General features: G+C 42.7%; 1 protein-coding gene across 1 annotated transcript in view; it reads right to left on the bottom strand.

Moving 5' to 3' along the window:
- Window positions 1-4880: 4880 nt before the first annotated feature.
- Window positions 4881-21664, bottom strand: part of rasa1a (RAS p21 protein activator (GTPase activating protein) 1a) — a 268303-nt gene continuing 251519 nt past the window's right edge. Inside the window, exons 24-25 of the mRNA XM_068029646.1 lie at window positions 16793-16927; window positions 4881-5781 (exon numbers count right to left, since the gene is read on the bottom strand). Coding sequence (XP_067885747.1) covers window positions 5704-5781; window positions 16793-16927 — 213 coding nt within the window. The 3' untranslated portion in view covers window positions 4881-5703. The remainder of the gene's footprint in view (window positions 5782-16792; window positions 16928-21664) is intronic.

Below are 21664 nucleotides of genomic sequence, written 5' to 3'. Positions count from 1 at the left end.
CACAATTTAGAAAAGACATGAGGGTTCTTGAGAGGGTGCAGAGGAAATTTACCAAAATGGTTCCAGGAATGGGGAATTTTAGTTACAAGGTTAGGTTGGAGAAACTGGGGTTGTTCTCCTTTGAACAAAGGAGATTGAGGGGAGATTTGATAGGTGTACAAGATTATTGCAGGTTTAGATAAGTTAGACAAGGAAAAACTGTTCCCATTAACTGTTGGTACAAAAACTACGACACCAATTGAAGAGTTCAGGCAAGAGATGCAGGGGAATGTGAGGAAGAACTTTTTTTTTACACAGCGAGTGGTAATCACCTTGAACTTGTTGCCCATGAGAGTAGTGGAAGTGGAGACAATGATTTCAAAAGGAAATTGGATGGGTACTTTTTTATTCATTCATGGGATGTGGGCATCACTAGCTAGGCCAGCATTTATTGCCCATCCCTAATTGTCTTTGAGAAGGTGGTGGTGAGCTCCTTCTTGAACTGTTGCAGTCCATGTGGGGTAGGGACACACACAGTGCTATTAGGAAGGGAGTTCCAGGATTTTGACCCAGCGACAGTGAAGGAACAGCGATATAGTTCCAAGGCAGGATGGTGTGTGGCTTGGAGCGGAACTTGCTGGTGGTGATGTTCCCAATCATTTGCTGCCCTTGTCCTTCTAGGTGGTAGAGGTTGCAGGTTTGGAAGGTGCTGTCTAAGGAGCCTTGGTGCGTTGCTGCAGTGCATCTTGTAGATGGTACCTACTGTGCATCACTGGTGGAGGGAGTGAATGGCACCCCATCCACAAACAATCAAGCAAGCTGCTTTGTCCTGGATGGGGTCGAGCTTCTTGGGTGTTGTTGGAGCTGCACCCATCCAAGCAAGTGGAGAGTATTCCATCACACTCCAGACTTGTAGATGGTGGACAGGCTTTGGGGAGTCAGGAGGTGAGTTACTTGCCACAGGATTCTTAGTCTCTGACCTGCTCTTCTAGCCATGTTATTTATATGGCTACTCCAGTTCAGTTTCTGGTCAATGGTAATCCCCAGGATTTAGATAGTGGGGGATTCAGCGGTGGTAATGCCATTGAATGTGAAGGGGAGATGGTTAGATTCTTGTTGGAGATGGTCATTGCCTCTCACTTGTGTGGCGTGAATGTTACTTGCCACTTATCAGCCCTAGCCTGGATATTGTCCATGTCTTGCTGCATTTCTACACGGACTGCTTCAGTATCTGCGGAGTCACTAATGGTGCTAAACATTGTGCAATCATCAGTGAACATACCCGCTTCTGACCTTATGATTGAAGGAAGGTCATTGATGAAGCAGCTGCAGATGGTTGGGTCCAGGACACCTCCTGCAGTGATGTCCTGGAGCTGAGATTGATCTCCAACAACCGAGGTATGATTCCAACCAGCGGAGAGTTTCCCCCGATTACCATTGACTTCAGTTTTGTTAGGGCTCCTTGATGCCATATTCGGTCAAATGATGCCTTGATGTCGCACCTCATCTGTTGAGTTCAGCTCTTTTGTCCGTGTTTGGACCAAGGCTGTAATGAAGTCAGAAGCTGAGTGGCCATGGCGGAACCCAAATTGAGTGTCACTGAGCAGGTTATTGCTAAGCAAGTGCCACTTGATAGCATTGTCGACGACACCTTCCATCACTTTACTGATGATTGAGAGGAGACTGATGGGGGCAGTAATTGGCTGGCTTGTACTTGTCCTGCTTCTTGTGTACAGGACATACATGGGCAATTTTCCACATTGCCAGGTAGATGGCAGTGTTGTCGCTGTACTGGAACAGCTTGGATCGGGGTGTGGCTAGTTCTGGAGCACAGGTCTTCAGTACTACGGGCGGAGCGTTGTCAGAGCCCATAGCCTTTGCAGTATTCAGTGCCTTCATTCGTTTCCTGATGTCATGTGGAGTGAATCAAATGGCTGAAGCCTGGCATCTGAGATGCTGGGAACTTCAGGAGGAGGCAGATATGGATCATTAATGCAGCACTTCTGGCTGAAGATTGTTGCAAATGCTTCAGCCTTATCTTTTGCACTGATGTGCTGGGCTCCCCCATCATTGAGGATGGGGATATTTGTGGAGCCACCACCTCCAATTAGTTGTTTAATTGTCCACCACCATTCACTACTGGATGTGGCAGGACCGCAGAGCTTAGATCTGATCTGTTGCTTTTGGGATAGCTTAGCTCTGCCTATCGCATACTGCTTACGCAGTTTGGTACGCAAGTAGTCCTGGCTTGTAGCTTCACCAGGCTGACACCTTATTTTGAGCTATGCCTGGTGCTGCTCCTGGCATGCCCTCCTGCACTCATTGAACTAGGATTTGTCTCCTGGCTTGATGGTAATGTTACAGTGAGGGATATGCTGGGCCATGAGGTTATAATTCTGCTGCTGCTGATGACCCACAGCACCTCATGGATGCCCAGTTTTGCATTACTAGGTCTGTTTGAAATCTATCCCATTTAGCACAGTGGTAGTACCACACAACACAATGGAAGGTAACCTCAAGGTGAAGGTGGGACTTTGTCTCCACACAGACTGTGCAATGGTTACTCATACCAATACTGTCATGAACAGATGCATTTGCAGCAGGCTGACTGGTGAGGACGTGGTCAATTATGTTTTTTCCTCTTGTTAGTTCCTTCACCACCTGCTGCAGACCCAATCTAGCACCGGTGTCCTTTAGGACTTGGCCAGCTCGGTCAGTAGTGGTGCAACCGAGCCACTCTTGGTGATGAACATTGAAGTCCCCCAGCCAGAGTACATTCTGCACCCTTGCCACCCTCAGTGCTTCCTCCAAGTGGTGTTTAACATGGAGGAGTATTGAATGATCAGCTGAGGGACAGCAATAGGTGGTAATCAGCAGGAGGTTTCCTTGCCCATGTTTGACCTGATGGCATGAGACTTCATGGGCTCCAGTCGATGTTGAGGACTCCCAGGGCGACTCACTCCCGCTTGTATACCACTGTGCCACCACCTATGGTGGGTCTGTCCTGCCAGTGGGATAGGACGTGTCTGGGACATTGTCCGTTAGGTACGATTCCATGAGTATGACTGCCAGGCTGTTGCTTGACTAGTCTGTGGGACAGCTCTCCCAACTTTGGCACAAGCCCCCAGATGTTAGTAAGGAGAACTTTGCAGGGTTGACAGGAAATAAACTTACAGGGCTACAGGGAGCGAGTGGGACTGACTGGATTGTTCTGCAAAAAACTGGCATGGACTCTATAAGCCTCAATGTTCTCCCCCTATACTGTGAACTGAGGGACAGTGAGAAACTTCAAGAAGGCAGACAAGTGGCAGATGAAGTTTAATACAGAAAAGTGTGAAGGATTCATTTTGGTATGAAGAACGAAGACAGGCAATATAAATTGAAGGGTACAATTCTAAGTGGGTGCAGGGGGTGGGGGTATATGTGTACTAACTGCCTTCTCAACCTGCCCTGCATTTGTAAAGTATATGGGACCCTGGGCTTTGTAAATAGGGGCATAGAGTACAAAAACAAGGTGGTTATGATAAGACTGTATAAAACACGAATTTGATCTTAACTGGAGTATTGCGTCCAGTTCTGGGCACCACATTTTCAGAAGAAGGTTAAGGCATTAGAGAGGGTGCAGAAAAAGATTCATGAGTATGGTTCTAGGGATGAGGAACTGCAGTTATGAAGACAGATTGGAGAAAAGAATAATAAGAGGCAATTTGATTGAGGTTTTAAAATCACAAGGTCTGGAACGAGTAGATGGAGACAAGCTGTTTCCATTGGCCAAAGGATCCAGAACCAGACAGCACCGATTTAAGGTGATTGGTCAAAGAAGCAACAGCAACATGAGGAACAACTTTTTTTATGCAGTGAGTGGTTAAGGTCTGAAATGCACTGCCTGAAAGTATGGTGGAGGCAGGTTCAATTGAAGCATTTAAAAAAGGAATTAAACTGCTATGAAATAGAACAACGTGCTGGGTTATGGGGAGAAGATGGGGGTGTGACACTGGTGCAATGCTCATTAGGAGAGCCAGTGCTGACATAATGGGCTGAATGGCTGCCTTCTGCACTGTAACGATTGTGATTCTGTGATGATTGAGGTGAGTTCTGATGACTGCCTGACAATGTTAATCTAATTACTAAATGAGACAGAGGGGGAGAAAAAAAGATATGAAAGTAGAGTGGAAGACATCCGTACTTAAATTGAGTTTTTTTTAAAAAAAGGAAAAACATTGAATTACAAAGGCCCACAAATAGAAAGGGATGGATGAATGGAGGGTTAAGGTAAGAAGCGGTGGATCGAGGGAAAGGGAAGGATAAATGGAAAAGTAGGGGTTGCAAGTCTTGTGTGTATAAGTATCAGGAAGGGATGTAATGAGAGTACAGTATGTGGGAACCATGAGTGAGAGAAGTGGATGGGACTGGAGCCACTGAAGACCACATTTTCTGTGCCCGCCACAGGGCAACAAGCCTGGAGATATTTGTGGCTCCTTTCCCTGAGGCATCACCCACTCAACTAAAAGGGAGACACAGAAAAATAGCAATACGAAGACAGGTAAGAAACCATATTCTCCAACTTACTGTATGCAATGTCACAGAAATCCAACTGTCCGTTGTAAACACTGCAAAACTCAATAGGTTTACTTGCTTGACCAAATCAGAAATCAAAAGGTTGAAATGGAAACTCTTGTTTACAGAATTAAATCTGAAAGCTAAATAATTATATTTAAACATTTAATACAAACTATATTCACATCACAATTCAACATAGTTTACCATGTTACTTCCTTTTAAAGTTTTATCATTGTTGCACCTGAAGTTCAATGTCATTAAAATAGTTTAGTTGAATGGATCTGAAGCAGTGTTTATTTCAACTGACACTGTTTCAATAAATGAAAAGCCAATTAACAAGCTACTTTACAAAATGGTTTAATAAGTGCATGCATTTCCAATACAATGATCAATAAATTTATTCAACTATTGAATTTGTTTACATTTGTAAACATACATACAAAGCTTTTGATTAAGTAACTTTTACAGAGAACTTTCTTCACTATTGTCTTTGATGGAAGACTCAGGCAATCATACAGTGTAATTAAACTGATCAAAATTAGTGGCACAGAGTGATCTCTCTGCATTTTTGTCACACAATGAATGCTTGTTGCAGAATTCTTTTCTAGAGTATAAAATAACCAGTCTTTAGCAAGGAACCTTGGTATTTAAAGACATTTCCAACAAACTGTAAATATAACCAGAGATTAAAGATGTAAGCAATCAACCATAAAAGTAGTCAGTCAGTCAGAAATCACAGCCATGCTCCAGTTATAATAAACACAAGTAATTCAACTTGTTTCTTCATCTTGTCAGTTGACTGGCATTTCATACTGCAGCTCTGGATAAATCCTGGGAACTTTGGCAACTTGAAATATTAAACACCTTAAAAGTCTATTGTCAATTCACCTAGCTTTGTGAAAGATGACTGGTACATCAAGGCTCAGCGGCTAGTGATTGGTTCAGAGAAGAAAGTGCAAGAGGTGGCCTGCACAAATAGCTTACTAAGTTACTGATGCAAACATCAACCAGCAGTTTTTCTGTTGCATAGTTCACACGCTAGAAGGAATGTTGTACATAGGTGTTATTTCAGAAGTAACAAAAGAAAGTGAGATTGCTGTGAGTTGCCCAATGATAACTTTGGGACATGCTAATCCATGCAGAATTCTCTGAACAGGAAGGCTGCTACCTATTGGATGCAGAATATTGGTTTCGTTTCTGCTGCAACAGTTCTGTAATGGCCAGAAGCTTTTTCAAGACATGCTGAAAAAGACAGACATCAGGAATGGCATCAGATATAGTTACCAACAAACTAAAGATTATACAATGTTGTTACTTATTGTAAGTACAGTCTCATTCTTTGAAGCTCATAGAGTTCCCATATGCCATGTGGATGGGGGAAAAAATTAGGGAAGTAACTCTCCTTCAAAAGTCCACAGCCAAGTGATCTAATTTTAAAGCAGAACTTAGTTCCTCTGTCCAAATTAGAGAACAGCAAAAATAAAACAAAAAAAAGTGGCAAGTCTAATAAAACTAAAATAAGTCCCAATATGTTGATTGCTAACTAAGCTTCAAGAAGTTGAATAAAAGTAGGAACTTCATAAAATGTAGTAACATTGCTTTGGAACTTGATTTGGCTCAAAGTTAAGTTGGAGTCTGAACTTTGATCAAAACGATGAGGCCAGCTGTATTCTACACATAGAGCAAGCTCTAATCTGGCAATTCCTGACCTATTTAGTTTACAAAGGAAACAAAGAACTAATTAGATGCTATGCCTTATTGATGTACTCAGCAGAGACACTTGTGCATCTTCTCCACATGTTACCATATTACAAAAGCAGAAACACAACTGAATAAACTTTGGCACAATAGTCTCAGAGTTAAAGGTGAGAAGAGTGGATCTAAGACCAGTGTTTTAAACTTAAATAAGGGTAATCATGAGGGTTTGAAGACACAGCTGGCTTAAGTAAACTGTGAAATTAGGTTGAGGGATAGGTCAGGAGAGATGCAGTGGCAGACATTTAAGGAGATATTTCATAACACTCAGCAAAGATATATTCTAGTGAGAAAGACAGACTTTAGGGAAGGACACACCATCCATGGCTAACTAAGGAAGATGGTATCAAATTGAAAGAAAAAGTGTACAATTCAGCAAAGAGTAGTGGCAGGTCATAAGATTAAAAAAAGCAAAGAATAATGACAGGCTTTAGAGGTTGAGAGAAAGCTAGCTAGAAATATAAAAACAGTTTTTAAGAGTATCTACAGTTATTTAAAAAGGAAGAGAGTAAGTAAAGTGACTGTTGATCCTCTGGAGAGTATGTCTGGGGAGTTAATAATGGAAAATAAGGAAATGGCAGAGGAACTGAACCAATTTACCTTCAGGAGCGGACAGCAGTCTGACCTGCTCCAGCGCGCCGGACTTTTGAAAACAAAAGCCAACAGTGACGTCACAGGAGAGCTGCAAGGTGATTGGTTGGTGAGTCACTGCTGTTAGGGAATAGCTCTAAATAGCAAGGTAGGTATCTCAGGTAAGAAAAGTTTAAAGTTTATTTCAAATATAGTAAGTAGTGTTTTTTTTTTAGGGAGTTCTGTAGTAACGAGGACCAGGGAAGAAGGGCCCTAGAGTAACTGATATTATTGGACATTAAGATATTCCAGAAGGTTTAATTAAATTTAAAAGGGTTAAGTCATGGCAGGAGAGCTCAAAGCCGTGGTGTGCTCCTTATGCTCCATGTCAGAAGCCGGGAACATTTCCAGTGCCCGGGACCAGCATGTCTGCAGGAAATGTATCCAGGAAATGTATCCAACTGCAGCTCCTGGAAGCCCAGGTTTTGGAGCTGGAATGACAGCTGGGGACAATGTGAAGCATCCAAGAGGCGGAGAGTATCGTGGATAGCATGTATAGAGAGGTGGTCACACCACAGGCTCAGACCCCACAGGCAGGAGGGGAATGGGCGACCACCAGGTAGAGCAAGAGGACTAGGCAGGCAGTTCAGGAATCTCCTGTGGCTATTCCCCTGCAAAACAAGTATACTGCTTTGGATACTGTTGGGGGGGAATGGCCTCTCAGGGGAAAGCAGCAACAGCCCAATTCATTGCACCATGGTTGGCTCTGCTGCACAGGGGAGGAGTAAAAAGTGTGGGAATGCAATAGTTGTAGGGGATTCAATTGTAAGGGGAATAGACAGGCGTTTCTGTGGCATCAAGAGACACTCCATGATGGTATGTTGCCTCCCTGGTGCTAGGGTCAAGGATGTCGGAGTGGTTACAGGACATTCTGAAGGGGGAGGTTGAACAGCCAGTGATCATGCTACACATTGGTACAAACGACATGGGTAAAAAGGGATGAGGTCCTAAAAGCAGAATATAAGGAGCTAGGAAGTTAGTTGAAAAGTGTGATCTCAGGATTACTACCAGTGCCAAGTGCTAGTCAGAGTAGAAATAGCAGGATATATTGGATGAATACGTGGCTGAAGAGATGGTGTGAGGGGGGAGGGTTTTAGATTCCTGGGATGTTGGGACCAGTACAAACTGGACAGGTTACACCTGGACAGGACCGGGACTGATGTCCTAGGGGGAGTATTTGCTAGAGTGGTTGTGGAGAGTTTAAACTAAAATGGCAGGGGAATGGGAAACAAAAACAAGAAATGCTGGAATCACTCAGCAGGTCTGGCAGCATCTGTGGAAAGAGAAGCAGAGTTAACGTTTCGGGTCAGTGACCCTTCTTTGGAACCTTTGCAAGGAGTCAGAGGAGGGGGGAATCAAAGACGAGATCAAAAGACAGTAAGGGGAATAAGAAAAGTGATAGGCAGAGAAATCAAGGGCCAGAATCAAACAGGGCCACAGTGAAAAATAGTGGGAAGGGGACAGGTAGTGTTACAAAGACAAGCCTTAAGGCTTTGTGCGTTAATGCGCGGAGCATTTGCAATAAAGTGGATGAATTAATCATGCAAATAGATGTAAACGGGTATGATATAGTCGGGATTACGGAGACATGGCTGCAAGGTGACCAGGGATGGGAAATGAACATCCAGGGATATTCAGTATTTATGAAGGACAGACAAAAAGCAAAAAGCAGTGGAGTTGCATTGCTGGTTTAAAGAGGAAATTAACGCAATAGTGAGGAAAGATATTAGCTTTGACGATGTGGAATCTGTATGGGTAGAGCTGAGTAACACTAAGGGGCAAAAAACATTAGTGGGGGTTGTATATAGACCCCCAAACTGTAGTAGTGATGTTGGGAATTGCATTAAACAGGAAATTGGAGATGCATGCGATAAAGTAACATCTGTAATTATGGCCGACTTTAATCTGCATGTAGATTGGGCAAATCAAATTAGTCACAATACCATAGAGGAGGAATTCTTGGAGTGTATACGGGATGGTTTTCTGGATCAATATGTTGAGGAACCAACTAGAGAACAGGCTATCCTAGACTGGGTATTGTGTAATGAGAGAGGAATAACCGACAATCTAGTGGTGCGAGACCCCTTGGGGACGAGCAACCAGACTGTGATAGAATTCTTCATCAAGTTGGCAAGCGACGTAATTGATTTAGACTAGGGTCCTGAATCTTAGTAAAGGAAACTACGAAGGAATGAGGCGCAAGTTGGCCATGACAGATTGGGAAATGTTACTTAAAGGGATGACGGTGGATAGGCAATGGCAAGCATTTAAAGAGCGCATGGATGAACTGCAACGATTGTTTATCCCTCTCTGGCGCAAAAGTAAAACGAGAAAGGTAGCCAAATCATGGCTTACAAGGGAAATTAGAGATAGCATTAGATCCAAGGAAGAGGCATGTAAATTTGCTAGGAAAAACAACAGACCTGAGGATTAGGAGCAGTTTAGAATTCAGCAAAGGAGGACTGAGCGATTGATGAAGAATGGGAAAATAGAGTACAAGAGCAAGCTTGCGGGGAACATACAAACTGACTGTAAAAGTTTCTATAGGTATGTGAAGAGAAAAAGATTGGTGAAGACAAATGTAGGTCCCTTACAGTCAGAAACAGGGGAATTTATTATGGGGAATGAAGAAATGGCTGACCAACTAAATGCATACTTTGGTTCTGTCTTCACAAAGGAGGACACAAATATCATACCAGAAATGTTGGGGAACACAGGGCTTAGCGAGAGGAACTGAAGGAAATCAGTATTAGTAGAGGAATGGTGTTGGGAAAATTGATAGGATTGAAGGCCAATAAATGCCCAGGGCCTGATGGTATGCATCCCAGAGTACTTAAGGAAATGGCCCTAGAAATCGTGGATGCATTGGTGGTCATCTTCCAAGATTCTATAGACTGGAACAGTTCCTACAGATTGCAGGGTAGCTAATGTAAGCCAACTATTTAAAAAGGGAGGTAGAGAGAAAGCAGGGAATTATAGACCAGTCAGCCTGACGTCAGTAGTGGGGAAAATTCTAGAGTCCATTATCAAAGATTTTATAGCAGAGCACTTGCAGAACAGTGGTAGAATCGAGCAGAGTCAGCATGGATTTACGAAAGGGAAATCATGCTTGATAAATCTACTAGAATTCTTCGAGGATGTAACTAGTAGAGTTGATGAGGGGGAGCCAGTGGTGTGGTTTATTTGGACTTTCAGAAGGCTTTCGACAAAGTCCCACATAAGGGATTAGCATGTAAAATGAAAGCGCATGGGATTGGGGGTAGTGTACTGCGATGGATAGAAAATTGGTTGGCGGACAGGAAACAAAGAGTAGGGATAAATGGGTCTTTTTCTGAATGGCAGGCAGTGACTGGTGGGGTACCACAGGGATCGGTGCTAGGATCCCAGCTATTCACAATATACATTAATGATTTAGATGAGGGAACTAAATGTAGTTATCTCCAAATTTGCTGATGACACAAAACTGGGCGGGAGGGTGAGTTGTGAGGAGGATGCAGAGAGGCTTCAGGGTGATTTGGACAAGTTGAGTGAGTGGACAAATGCATGGTAGATGCAGTATAATGTGGATAAATGTGAGGTTATCCACTTTGGTAGCAAAAACAGGAAGGCAGATTATCTGAAGGCTATAAACTGAGAAAGGGGAATATGCAGCGAGACCTGGGTGTTCTCGTACACCAGTCGCTGAAGGCAAGCATACAGGTGAAACAGACGGTAAAAAAGGCAAATGGTATATTGGCCTTCAGAGCCAGAGGATTCAAGTACAGGAGCAGGGATGTATTGCTGCAATTATACAGGGCCTTGGTGAGGCCACACCTGGAATATTGCTTGCAGTTTTGATCTCCTTATCTGAGGAAGGATGTTCTTGCTATAGAGGGAGTGCAGTGAAGGTTTACCAGACTGATTCCTGGGATGGTGGAACTGACGTATGACGTGAGATTGAGTCGTTAGGATTATATTCGCTGGAGTTCAGAAGAGGGGGGATTTCATAGAAACCTATAAAATTCTAACAGGACTTGACAGGGTAGATGCAGGAAGGATGTTCCCGATGGTGGGGGAGTCCAGAACCAGGGATCACAGTCTAAGGATACAGGGTAAACCTTTCAGGACTGAGATGAAGGAGAAATTTCTTCACCCAGAGAGTGGTGAGCCTGTGGAATTTTCTACCACAGAAAGAAGTTGAGGGCAAAACATTGTATGTTTTCAAGAAGGAGTTAAATATAGCGCTTGGGTCTAAAGGGATCAAAGGGTATGGGGGGAAAGCGGGAACAGGTTACGGAGTTGGATGATCAGCCATGATCATAATGAATGGCAGAGCAGGCTCAAAGGGCCGAATGGCCTACTCCTGCAGCTATTTTCTATGTTTTTAATTTTTGCATCTGTCTTCATTATAGAGGATATAAATAACATCCCAGAAATAATTGTGAATCAAGATTAAAACAATCACCATTACCAGGGAAAGGATACTGAATAAATTAATAGAACTAACAGCTGACTAGTCCTCAGGTCCTGATGGACCATTCTAAGGTCGTAAAAAGTGGCTGCTGAGACAGTGGATGCATTGGTTTTAATTTTCCAAAATTCCCTAGATTCTGGAAAGGTCCCATCAGATTGGAAAATAGCGAATGTAACTCTGCTATTCAAGAAAGGAAGACAGAAAGCAGGAAACTACAGGCCAGTTAGCTTAACATTTGTCATAGAGAAAATGCTGAAATCTATTATTAAGGCGGTTATAGTCGGTCATTTAGAAAATCTCAGTGCAATCAGGCAGCGTCAACATGGTTTTGTGAAAGGGAAATTATTAGAGTTCTTTGAGGAAGTAACAAGCAACGTGGCTAAAGGGGCACCTGTGGATGTGGTGTACTTGGACTTCCAGAAGGCATTTGACAAAGGTTACTAAACAAAGTAAGAGCCCATGGTATGGTGGGTAACATATTAGCATGGATAGAGGATTGGTTAGTTAACAGGAAACAGAGTAGGGATAAATGGGTTGGCAAGCTGCAACTAGTGGATTGTCACAGGGATCAGTGCTGGGGCCTCAAATATTTACAATCCATATCAATGACTTGGATGAAGGGACAGAATGTATGGTTGCTAAATTTTATGACACAAAGATAGGTAGGAGAGTGCGTTATGAAGAGGACGCAAGGAGTCTGCAAAGGGATATAGATAGGTTAAATGAGTGGACAAAGATTTGGCAGATGGAGTATAATGTGGGAAAGTGTGAACTTGACTTACATACGAACATACAAATTAGGAGGATGAGTAGGCCACTCGGCCCTTCCAGCCTGCTCCACATTCAATAAGTTCACGGTTGAACTGATTGCTCCACATTTTCACCTATCCCTGAAAACCTTCCACCCCCTTGCTTATCAAGGATATATCCACCCCTGCCTTAAAAATATTCAAAGACTCTGCTTCCACCACCTTTTGAGGAAGAGAATTCCAAAGACTCACGACCCTCAGAGAAAAAAATTTCTCCTCATCTCGGTCTTAAATGGGCGACCCCTAGTTCTGGATTCTCCCACAAGGGGAAACATCCTTTCCATATCCACCGTCAAGACCCCTAAGGATCTTATATGTTTCAATCAAGCCGCCTCTTACTCTTCTAAATTCCAGCGGATACAAGCCTAGCCTGCCCATTCCAGGTATTAGTCCAGAAAACCTTCTCTGTACCGCCTCCAATGCATTTACATCCTTTCTTAAATAAGGAGACCAGTACTCCAGATGTGGCCTCACCAATGCCCTGTATAGCTAAAGTATAACCTCCTCACTTTTGTATTCAATTCCCCTTGCGATAATCGATAACATTCTATTAGCTTTCCTAATTACTTGCTGTACCTGCACACTAACCTTTTGTGATTCATGCACTAGGCCACCCAGATCTCTCTGCATCTCAGAGCTCTGCAATCTCTCACCATTTTTATTCTTCCTGCCAAAGCGGACAATTTCCCACTTTCCCACATTAGACTCCATTTGCCAAGTCTTTGTCCACTCACTTAACCTATCTATATCCTTTTGTAGCCTCCCTCTGGCCGGAAGAATAGAAAAGCAACATATTATTAGTGTAGGATTAGTATAAATGGGTGGTTGATGGTTGGCACAGACTCGGTGGGCCGAAGGGCCTGTTTCAGTGCTGTATCTCTAAACTAAACTAAACTAAATTATTTGAACGGCGAGAGATGCAGAACTCTGAGATGCAGAGGGATCTGGGCGTCCCAGTACATGAAACACAAAAAGTTAGTATGCAGGTTCAGCAAGTGATTAAGGAGGCAAATACAATGTTGTCGTTTATTGCAGGGGGAGTGGAATATAAAAGAGATGTTTTGCTGCAGCTGTACAGGGCATTGGTTAGACCACATCTAGAGTACTATGTACAGTTTTAATCTCCCTACTTAAGAGAGGATGTAATTGCATTGGAAGTAGTTCAGAGAAGGTTCCTGGGATGAGAGGATTATCTTCCGAGGAAAGGTTCGGTCTATATTCACTGGAGTTTAGAAGAATGAGAGGTGATCTTATTGAAACATACAAGATCCAGAGGGGACTTTTTTTTTTTTTAATATGACTTCACAGGGTTTCCCCTTGTGGGAGAGACTAAATCTAGAGGGCACAGTTTAAAAATAAGGGGTCACCCATTTAAAACAGATAAGGAGAAATGTTTTTTCCCCAGAGGGTCGTGAGTCTATGGAACTCTCTTCCCTGGATAGCGGTGGAGGCATTGTTTTTAAGGCAGAGGTGGGCAGATTCTTGATAAAGGGTATCGGGGGTAGGCAGGAAAGTGGAGTTGAGTCCACAAACAGATCAGCCATAATCTTACAGAATGGTAGAGCAGGGTCGAGGAGCTGAATGGCCTATTCCTGCTCCTAGTTCATATATGTGGCACATTGTTTCCTGTCACTGAGGCAATTTTGGAACCAAAGGGCAGTGGTTGACGTATGTTTTTGCGAATGGAAAGCTGTTTCCAGTGGCGTTCCACAGGGCTCAGTGTTGGGTCCTTTGCTGTTTGTGGTTTATATTAATGATTTGGACTTAAATGTGGGAGGCATGATTGAGAAATTTGCAGAAGACACAGAAATTGGCTATGTAGTTGATAGTGAAGAGGATAGCTGTAGACTCCAGAATTATATCAATGTTTTGGTTGAGTGGGTGGAAAAGTGGCAAATGAAATTCAATCCAGAGAAGTGTGAGGCATTGCATTTGGGGAGGGCAAACAAAGCAAGGGAATACACAATAAAGGGAGGATATTGAGAAGGGTAGAGGAAGTGAGAGACCTTGGAGTGCATGTCCAAAGGTCCCTGAAGGTGGCAGGACAGGTAGATAAAAGTGGTGAAAAAGTCATATGGAATACTTTCCTTTATTGGTCAAGGTACAGAATACAAAAGCATGGATGTAATGCTGGAACTGAATAAAATGCTGGTTAGGTCACAGCTGGAGTATTGTGGACAGTTCTGGTCATCACATTACAGGAAGGACATAATTGCTCTGGAGGAAGTACAAAGGAGGTTTTAAGAGAAAGTTGCAGCTCTGAGGAAAGATTGGATTGGCTGCAGTTGTTTTCCTTAGAACAAAGGAGGCTGAAGGGTCACTTAATTGAGGTGTACAAAATTAGGAGGGGCCTAGATAGAGTAGACAGGAAGGACCTGTTTCCCCTCGCGAAGAGGTCAATTATCAGTGGGGACAGATTTAAGGTAATTGGTAGAAGAATTAGAGGGGGACAGGAGGAAAAACTTTTTCACCGAGATGGTGGTGGGTGTCTGGAATTCACTGCCCTGATTGGTGATGGAGGCAGAAACCCTCAACTCACTCAAAAGGTACCTGAAGTGCTGTTACCTGCAAAGCTACAGACCAGGTGTTGGAAGATGGGATTAGATTGGGCGGTTCCTTCTGTGCCGCAACATTTCTACAGTTGTGTGTTCATATAAATGAATCAATTTTGGGTTTCAAAAGAGCAAAACTGGATTGGGTTTGAGTGCGACCATTAGTAAAAGAGACAGTGGGGCATGAAATTTACTGACTTTACTTGCTAATATAGAGTCAGTACAGTGACTGCTCTAAATGGTATTAGGGTAATATTCCAGGAATTGGTTGAAAGCATTTCACTAGCTGTTAAAAACTTGGTTCAAGTCCCATGTCAGAACAGAATAACTAACAAAAGGGGGAACAGGCCAGTTTAGAAAGGCAACACAATTTGCATCCTTCCATTCTAACCACCAAAGGAGAGTCAAAAGCACAGACATGTCCAGTGATCAATCATTCTTGGATGAGATACATCTAAAGATCAATGAAGTCAGCCTTAATTGCTGATTTAAAAACACTGGTTTATTCAGGTGTTCCTGCCTTTAATTTTTGCATCAAAAATGGGAGAAAATTATTACAATTGAACCTCAAAAACCTGGGTAAAAATTTGGAGAAACTCATTTTTTATTTGCAATATTACTATAAAATGCAAGTCAATCAGACCCCTCCTGCTGAACTGACTCCATGTCTTCACTCCCTTAAGAGAATTTGGCACTGAAAATTGTGACCCAAAATGCACACGCAGCACTTATATACGTGCAGCATGTACACCATACAACCCTCATGACAATATCAACAGCACGACACATATACAACTTGGGATCCACAAAGACTAAAGAGAATTTGGGATCTTTCGGCTGGAATAGGAAATAATTGTTTTTTTTTTACTGATCCAGATGCAGGAATTTACAGTAGAAATTGGTAAAAGACAATTTTGATTATCCCTACAAGTAGCTCTTGAAAGCAGGTAAAACTGCAGACCAAATCCACAAAAGGCTAACTGTTATGCCATTCATGTGCAAACCTCAATAGTGAGTGTTGACAGTTTATTTGGTCATGAAAGGCACTTCCAGTTGAAGTGCCTCATCCAAAATTATTACATGTACATTTTCCAGGATGATGTACTGGATAACAATGCGTGGGACCCATGAATTAGTGCAGGCCATAAAGTTGAACATGGAGCTTATGGTCTATATGATTTAGCATCATACTAATTGATACCTTTATCCTAACATGCAATGTTTTTAGGAGCTACTGTGATTAATTGGTTTGCTTTAGTTGAATAACTAGACCTGTTAACCTAGTGTCAGCTGTGGCTCAGTTGGTAGAACTCTTGCTGGAGTCATAAGATGAGACATTAAACTGAGGCCCCATCTGCCTGCTCAGGTGAATTAGAAGATCCCATGGCATTATTTCAAAGAAGAGCAGGGGAGTTATCCCTGATCAATATTTATCCTTCAATTATCACAACAAAACCCACAGACTATCTGGTTATTATCACATTGCTATTCGTGGGAGTATGTTGTGCACATACTGGCTACCGCATTTCCTGCAATACAACAGTGATTACACTTCAGAAAAAGTACTTAATTGACTGTAAAGTGCTTTGAGATGTCTGGTGTTTATGAAATATGCTATATAAATGCAGGTTTTTCTTTTTTAAGAAGATCAGGGTGGTTCAACAATAATGCCTCAATTTGTATAAATCCAGTTCCTGCACACCACTGATCACAACTCTTCCCACTCATATGTCTTCTTGTTTTCTGGTTCCCAGATGTTGGAAATAATCATACTTTAAACTTGGAAAGGCTTGAGCTTTTCATTTATTTGTTCAGGCACCATGCTGCCTGCTGTAGGACTAGTGAGACTGGTTTTGTGTTACATATCACATGATTCTCCAGTGTAGCCATGAATGTGGTCCCACTGGAACATGTACGCATAACAACTAGTTCCTAGCTAATGAGTTCCTAGCACTTTACAGATAGTACAATATATAACACAACCAAAGATGTTAACTGAATTCTTCGTAACATTTCAATTTTAAAGCAGCATCTGAATTTAAAATACAAGTTACCTGCTGGGCTCCCCGTTCATTGCTTAGAGTGCGAAGTTCATCCGAATGTGCTGCACAAACTTCATGCAAAGCTGCCAGGTCACGAGATAAGTCAGTCCTAAAGTGCTCTGTAGTGTCAGGAAGCTCAGGAATATTCTAAAGATGAAAAAAAAAATCAATTTTAAGAAAAAAAACAAATATGTTTCTTAAACAGAAATGGAATCCAAGCTGGTACCAACATCAATAGTGAGCCTTTCAAGAGTGCATCAGTTCTTTCCTAAGGTAAAGCTAAATATGTTGTGATGTCTGCATTGTGATAGAAACAGATGCATCTAAAAAGGGACTAAAGAGCGGCAAGTGGAGTATCCTATAATCAGAAAATAAAGACATCCATACTACCAGGATTCTGTATTTAGCTGTTGAACCCTCATATACAATAGGAATAGACAGTCAATTAACCCAGGAGGACTTTGAGATTCAGGTGGTCTAGACTATGGTCTTCAACAAAGCAGAAAGTTCACATCTTTGAAATATTAATCTAGCTTTTCTCAAAAAGGGGGAAAATGCTTGTAAATAGTAAAATTAAAGTAAATGTGAGACACAGGAAGGTAACGACGACCACTTTTCCTGATTTGCTAACAACTGCTATCGATGAAAAAGTTACAGGAAATAAGGTGAACTTGGAAGATATATGGCACAGGGAAAAATATATAATCAATATGTGCCAACCTTTCTAAGGCAGCATTTCTTAAACTGGGGTCCGTGGAATAGTTGAGTAGCATATGACTGAGCAACTGCCAGAGGCAGGCTTGGTGCAAGCCAGGAGGCGGGAGTGGAGTGTGGCCACCATATGTTCAGTGCAGAGTGGGATGGCTGTCTCACCTCGGAGGGGTACGCACATGGAAGAGTGCTGGGAGTGGCAGGAAGATCAGCAGGCAGAGGTGCTGTTACAAAGGCTGGTGGTGATACCAATGAGTTCAGCCTTGTTTGGGGGGTGAGGGGGGGGGTGAGGTGGGGAGTTTAAAAAAAAAAATTACGCATACTACTTAAAGCACAAAAGAGTGCCAAAATACAAATTAACCCAGGTATTACGAGTATTATATAGTGTTATTAGTTACAGGACTAGACATTCTTCCTTTTCAGATAACCTATCTAAATTCCCTTTTGAATGCCTTGATTTGGACTGTCTCCACCACACACTCTGGCAATGTATTCCAGATCCTAACGACACTCTGAGTGTAAAGTTTTTCTTCATGTTGCCATTGCTTCTTTTGCCAATTAAATCTGTGCCCTCTTGTTCTTGATCCTTTCACAAGCAGGAACAGTTTTCCCCTATCTACTCTGTCCAGACTTCATGATTTTGACTACCTTACTGAAATCTCCTCGCAACCTTATAAAAAAAAGTCCCAACCTCTCAAATCTATCTTCGTAAATCAAGTTCCTCATCCCTGTAACTATTCCCATGAATCTTTTGGCCCAGAACTGGATGCAATATTCCAGTGTTTTATACAAGTTCAACATAACCTCCTTGCTCTTGTACTCCATGCCCCTCTTAATAAAGCCTAGGATACTATACACAAGAGTCCCAACACTGACCCCTGGGGATCTTCACTACAAACCTTCCTCCAGTCCGAAAAACATCCAGTCACCACTACTCTGTTTCCTATCACTCAGCCAATTTCGTATCCATATTGCTACTGTCGCTTTCATTCAATGAGCTTTATCCTTGTTGTGCGGCACTGTATCAAATGCCTTTGGAAGTCCACGTACACATCAACAGCATTACCCTCATCAATCCTCCAAAAAATTGCAGATGTTGCACTCTTGTTCAAAAAAGGATGTAAAAAATAAGCCCAGCAACTACAGGCTAGTCAGTTTCAATTCAGTGGTGGGGTAACTTCTAGAAACAATAATTTGGTACAATTAATAGTCACATGGACAAACATGGTTTAATTAAGGAAAGCCAGCACCGGTTTCATAAGGGAAAATCATATTTAACTAATTTGCTGGAGTTTTCTGAAGGGGTGACCGAGAAGGTTGCTGAGGGCTGTTGATGTGGTGTACATGGACTTCCAAAAGGCATTTGACACAGTGCCACACAACAGACTTGTTAACAGTTATAGCTCATGGAATAAAAGGGACAGTTAGGACATGGATACAAAATTGGCTGAGTGACAGGAAACAGAGTGTTAATGGGTGTTTTTCAGACTGTAGGAAGGTTTGTAGTGGAGCTCCACAGGGGTCAGTTATAGGACCCTTGCTCTTCCTAATATATATTAATGATTTGGACCTTTGGTGTAAAGGGCACAATTTCAAAATTTGCGAATATGCAACTTGGAAGCATTTTGAACTGAGGAGGATAGTATAGAACTTCAAAAGGACAAAGACAAGTTGGTGGAATGGGCGGACAAGTGACAGATGAAGTTCAATGTGGAGAAACGTGAAGTGATTCATTCTGGTAGGAAGAACATCAACAGACAATATAAGGGGTACAACTCTCAAGGGGGGTGCAGGACCAGAGGGATCTGGGTGTATATGTGCATAAGTCATTGAAGGTGGCAGGACAGATTGAGAGACTAGTCAGTAGAACATACAGTATTCTATGCTTTATTGATAGGGGTATGGAGTACAAGAGCAAGGAGGTTATATTGAACTTGTATAAGACACTAGTTCAGCCTCAGCTGGAGTACTGCGTCCAGTTCTGGGCGCTGCATTTAAAGGAAGATGTGAAGGCATTGGAGAGAGGCAGGTTCAATCGAGGCATTCAAAAGGGAATTAGATAGTTATCTGAAAAGGAAGAATGTAGAGGATTATGGGAAGGCGGGGGAATGGCACTAAGTAAATTGCTCACTTGGAGAGCTGGTGCAGACACGATGAGCTGAACAGCCTCCTTCTGTGCTGTAACAATTCTGTGATTCAGTGCCTTCGCCATTTCCACTCTCACTTCCCTCAGTATCCTTAGATGCATCGCATCCGGTCAGAGTGCCTTATCAACTTGAAGTACAGACGGCTGATCCAATACCTCATCAATTTAAATACCTCTAGTGTACTAATTACCTCATCTTTCACCATGACCTGGGTAGCATCTTCTTCCTTGATGAAGACAGATGCAAAATTTACTACCTCAGCTATGCCATCTGTCTCCATTTGTAAATCCCCTTTTTGGTTCTTAATCAGCCCTATCTTCCTTTTATCACCCTTTTACTATTTATATGCTGACAGAAGACTTTGGGATTCCCCTTTATGTTAGCTGCCAGTCTCTTTTCATACTTTTTATTTGCTTCTCTTATTTGCTTTTTCACTTTCCCTCTGAACCTTCTATATTCAGCCTGGTTCCCTGCTGTATTATCCACCTGACATCTGTCATAAGCACACTTCTTCTTTATCTGAATCTCTATTTCTCTCATCATCCAGGGAGCTCTGGATTTGTTTGCCCTACCTTGACTGTGCCCTAACTATCTTCTTTGATGGTAGCCCATTGTTGAGATACCGTTTTTCCTACCACCCTTTGATTCCAATTTATCTGGCCCAAATCCATTCTTACCCCATTATGAACATACGAATTAGGAGCAGGAGTAGGCCACTCGGCCCCCTGAGCCTGCTCTGCCATTCAACAAGATCATGGCTGATCGGACTGTAACCTCGGCTCCACATTCCTGCCTACCCCCGATAACTTTTCACCCCCTTGCTCATCAAGAATCTATCTACCTCTGCCTTAAAAATATTTGATTCTGTTTCCACTGCCTTTTGAGGAAGAGTTCCAAAGATACTCAACCCACTGAGAAAAAAAATTCTCCTTATCTCGGTCTTAAATGGAGACCCCTTATTTTTAAATCAGTGATTATTGACAACGCAGCCGGCAGCTGACGTCATCAGACTGCGCCAATTGGCTCCTACTCTCTGCGCATGCGCTGCGTTCCGCATTGCCAGGACTGGTTGGCGCGTGCAGAGATTACTCATACGCATAGAGAGAGGCGGGGATGGGGGAGTGCGCAGGGGGGGTGGGGGAAGCGGGGTGAGCGTGGCCGAAGACCTTGGTGGTGGTGGCGGCGGGCTCGCTCTCACTGCCCCCCGGCCCGCCCGCCCGCTCACTCCCCCCCGGCCCCTCCCTCACTCCCTTGCGCCATTGTGTGCTGCCATGTGTTTAGGTTGCCTTCATGTGATTATTTGAGCAGCGCCATCTTTAGTCCTGGCAGCTGCTGAAGTCGCAGACTGTGATGTTTTAGTGGCACAGGCTGCATTTGTGCATGTGCCACTACATCGCCACCTAGTGGTAGCATTGTCATCAAATGCAGCCTTTTTAAATAGTGACCCCTAGTTCTAGATTCTCCCACAAGGGGACACATCCTTTCCACATCCACCGTGCCAAGATCCCTCAGGATCTTATATGTTTCAATCAAGTCTCTTACTCTTTTAAATTCCAGCGGATACAAGCCTAGCCTGACCAACCTTTCCTCATAAAACAAACCACCCATTTCAGGTATTAGTCTATTAAATCTTCTCTGAACTGCTTCCAATGCATTTACATCCTTCCTTAAATAAGGAGACCAATACAGTAAACAGTACTCCAGATGTGGTCTCACCAATGCCCTCCCTACTTTAGTATTCAATTCCCCTTGCAATAAACAATAACATTCTATTAGCTTTCCTAATTATTTGCTGAACCTGCATACTCCCCTTTTGCGATCCATGCACCAGGACACCCAGATACCTTTGCATTTCTGAGCTCTGCAATCTCTCACCATTTAGACAATATGCTTCTTTTTTATTCTTCCTGCCAAAATGGACAATTTCACATGTTCCCACATGGTACTCCATTTGCCAGATCTTTGCCCACTCACAACCTATCTATATCCCTTTGTAGTCTCCTTATATCTTCTTCACAACTTATTT

The sequence above is a fragment of the Heterodontus francisci genome, chromosome 4 (genome assembly GCF_036365525.1).
Source record: "Heterodontus francisci isolate sHetFra1 chromosome 4, sHetFra1.hap1, whole genome shotgun sequence".
Classification (NCBI taxonomy): domain Eukaryota; kingdom Metazoa; phylum Chordata; class Chondrichthyes; order Heterodontiformes; family Heterodontidae; genus Heterodontus; species Heterodontus francisci.
This window is presented reverse-complemented; position numbering and strand designations above follow the sequence as displayed.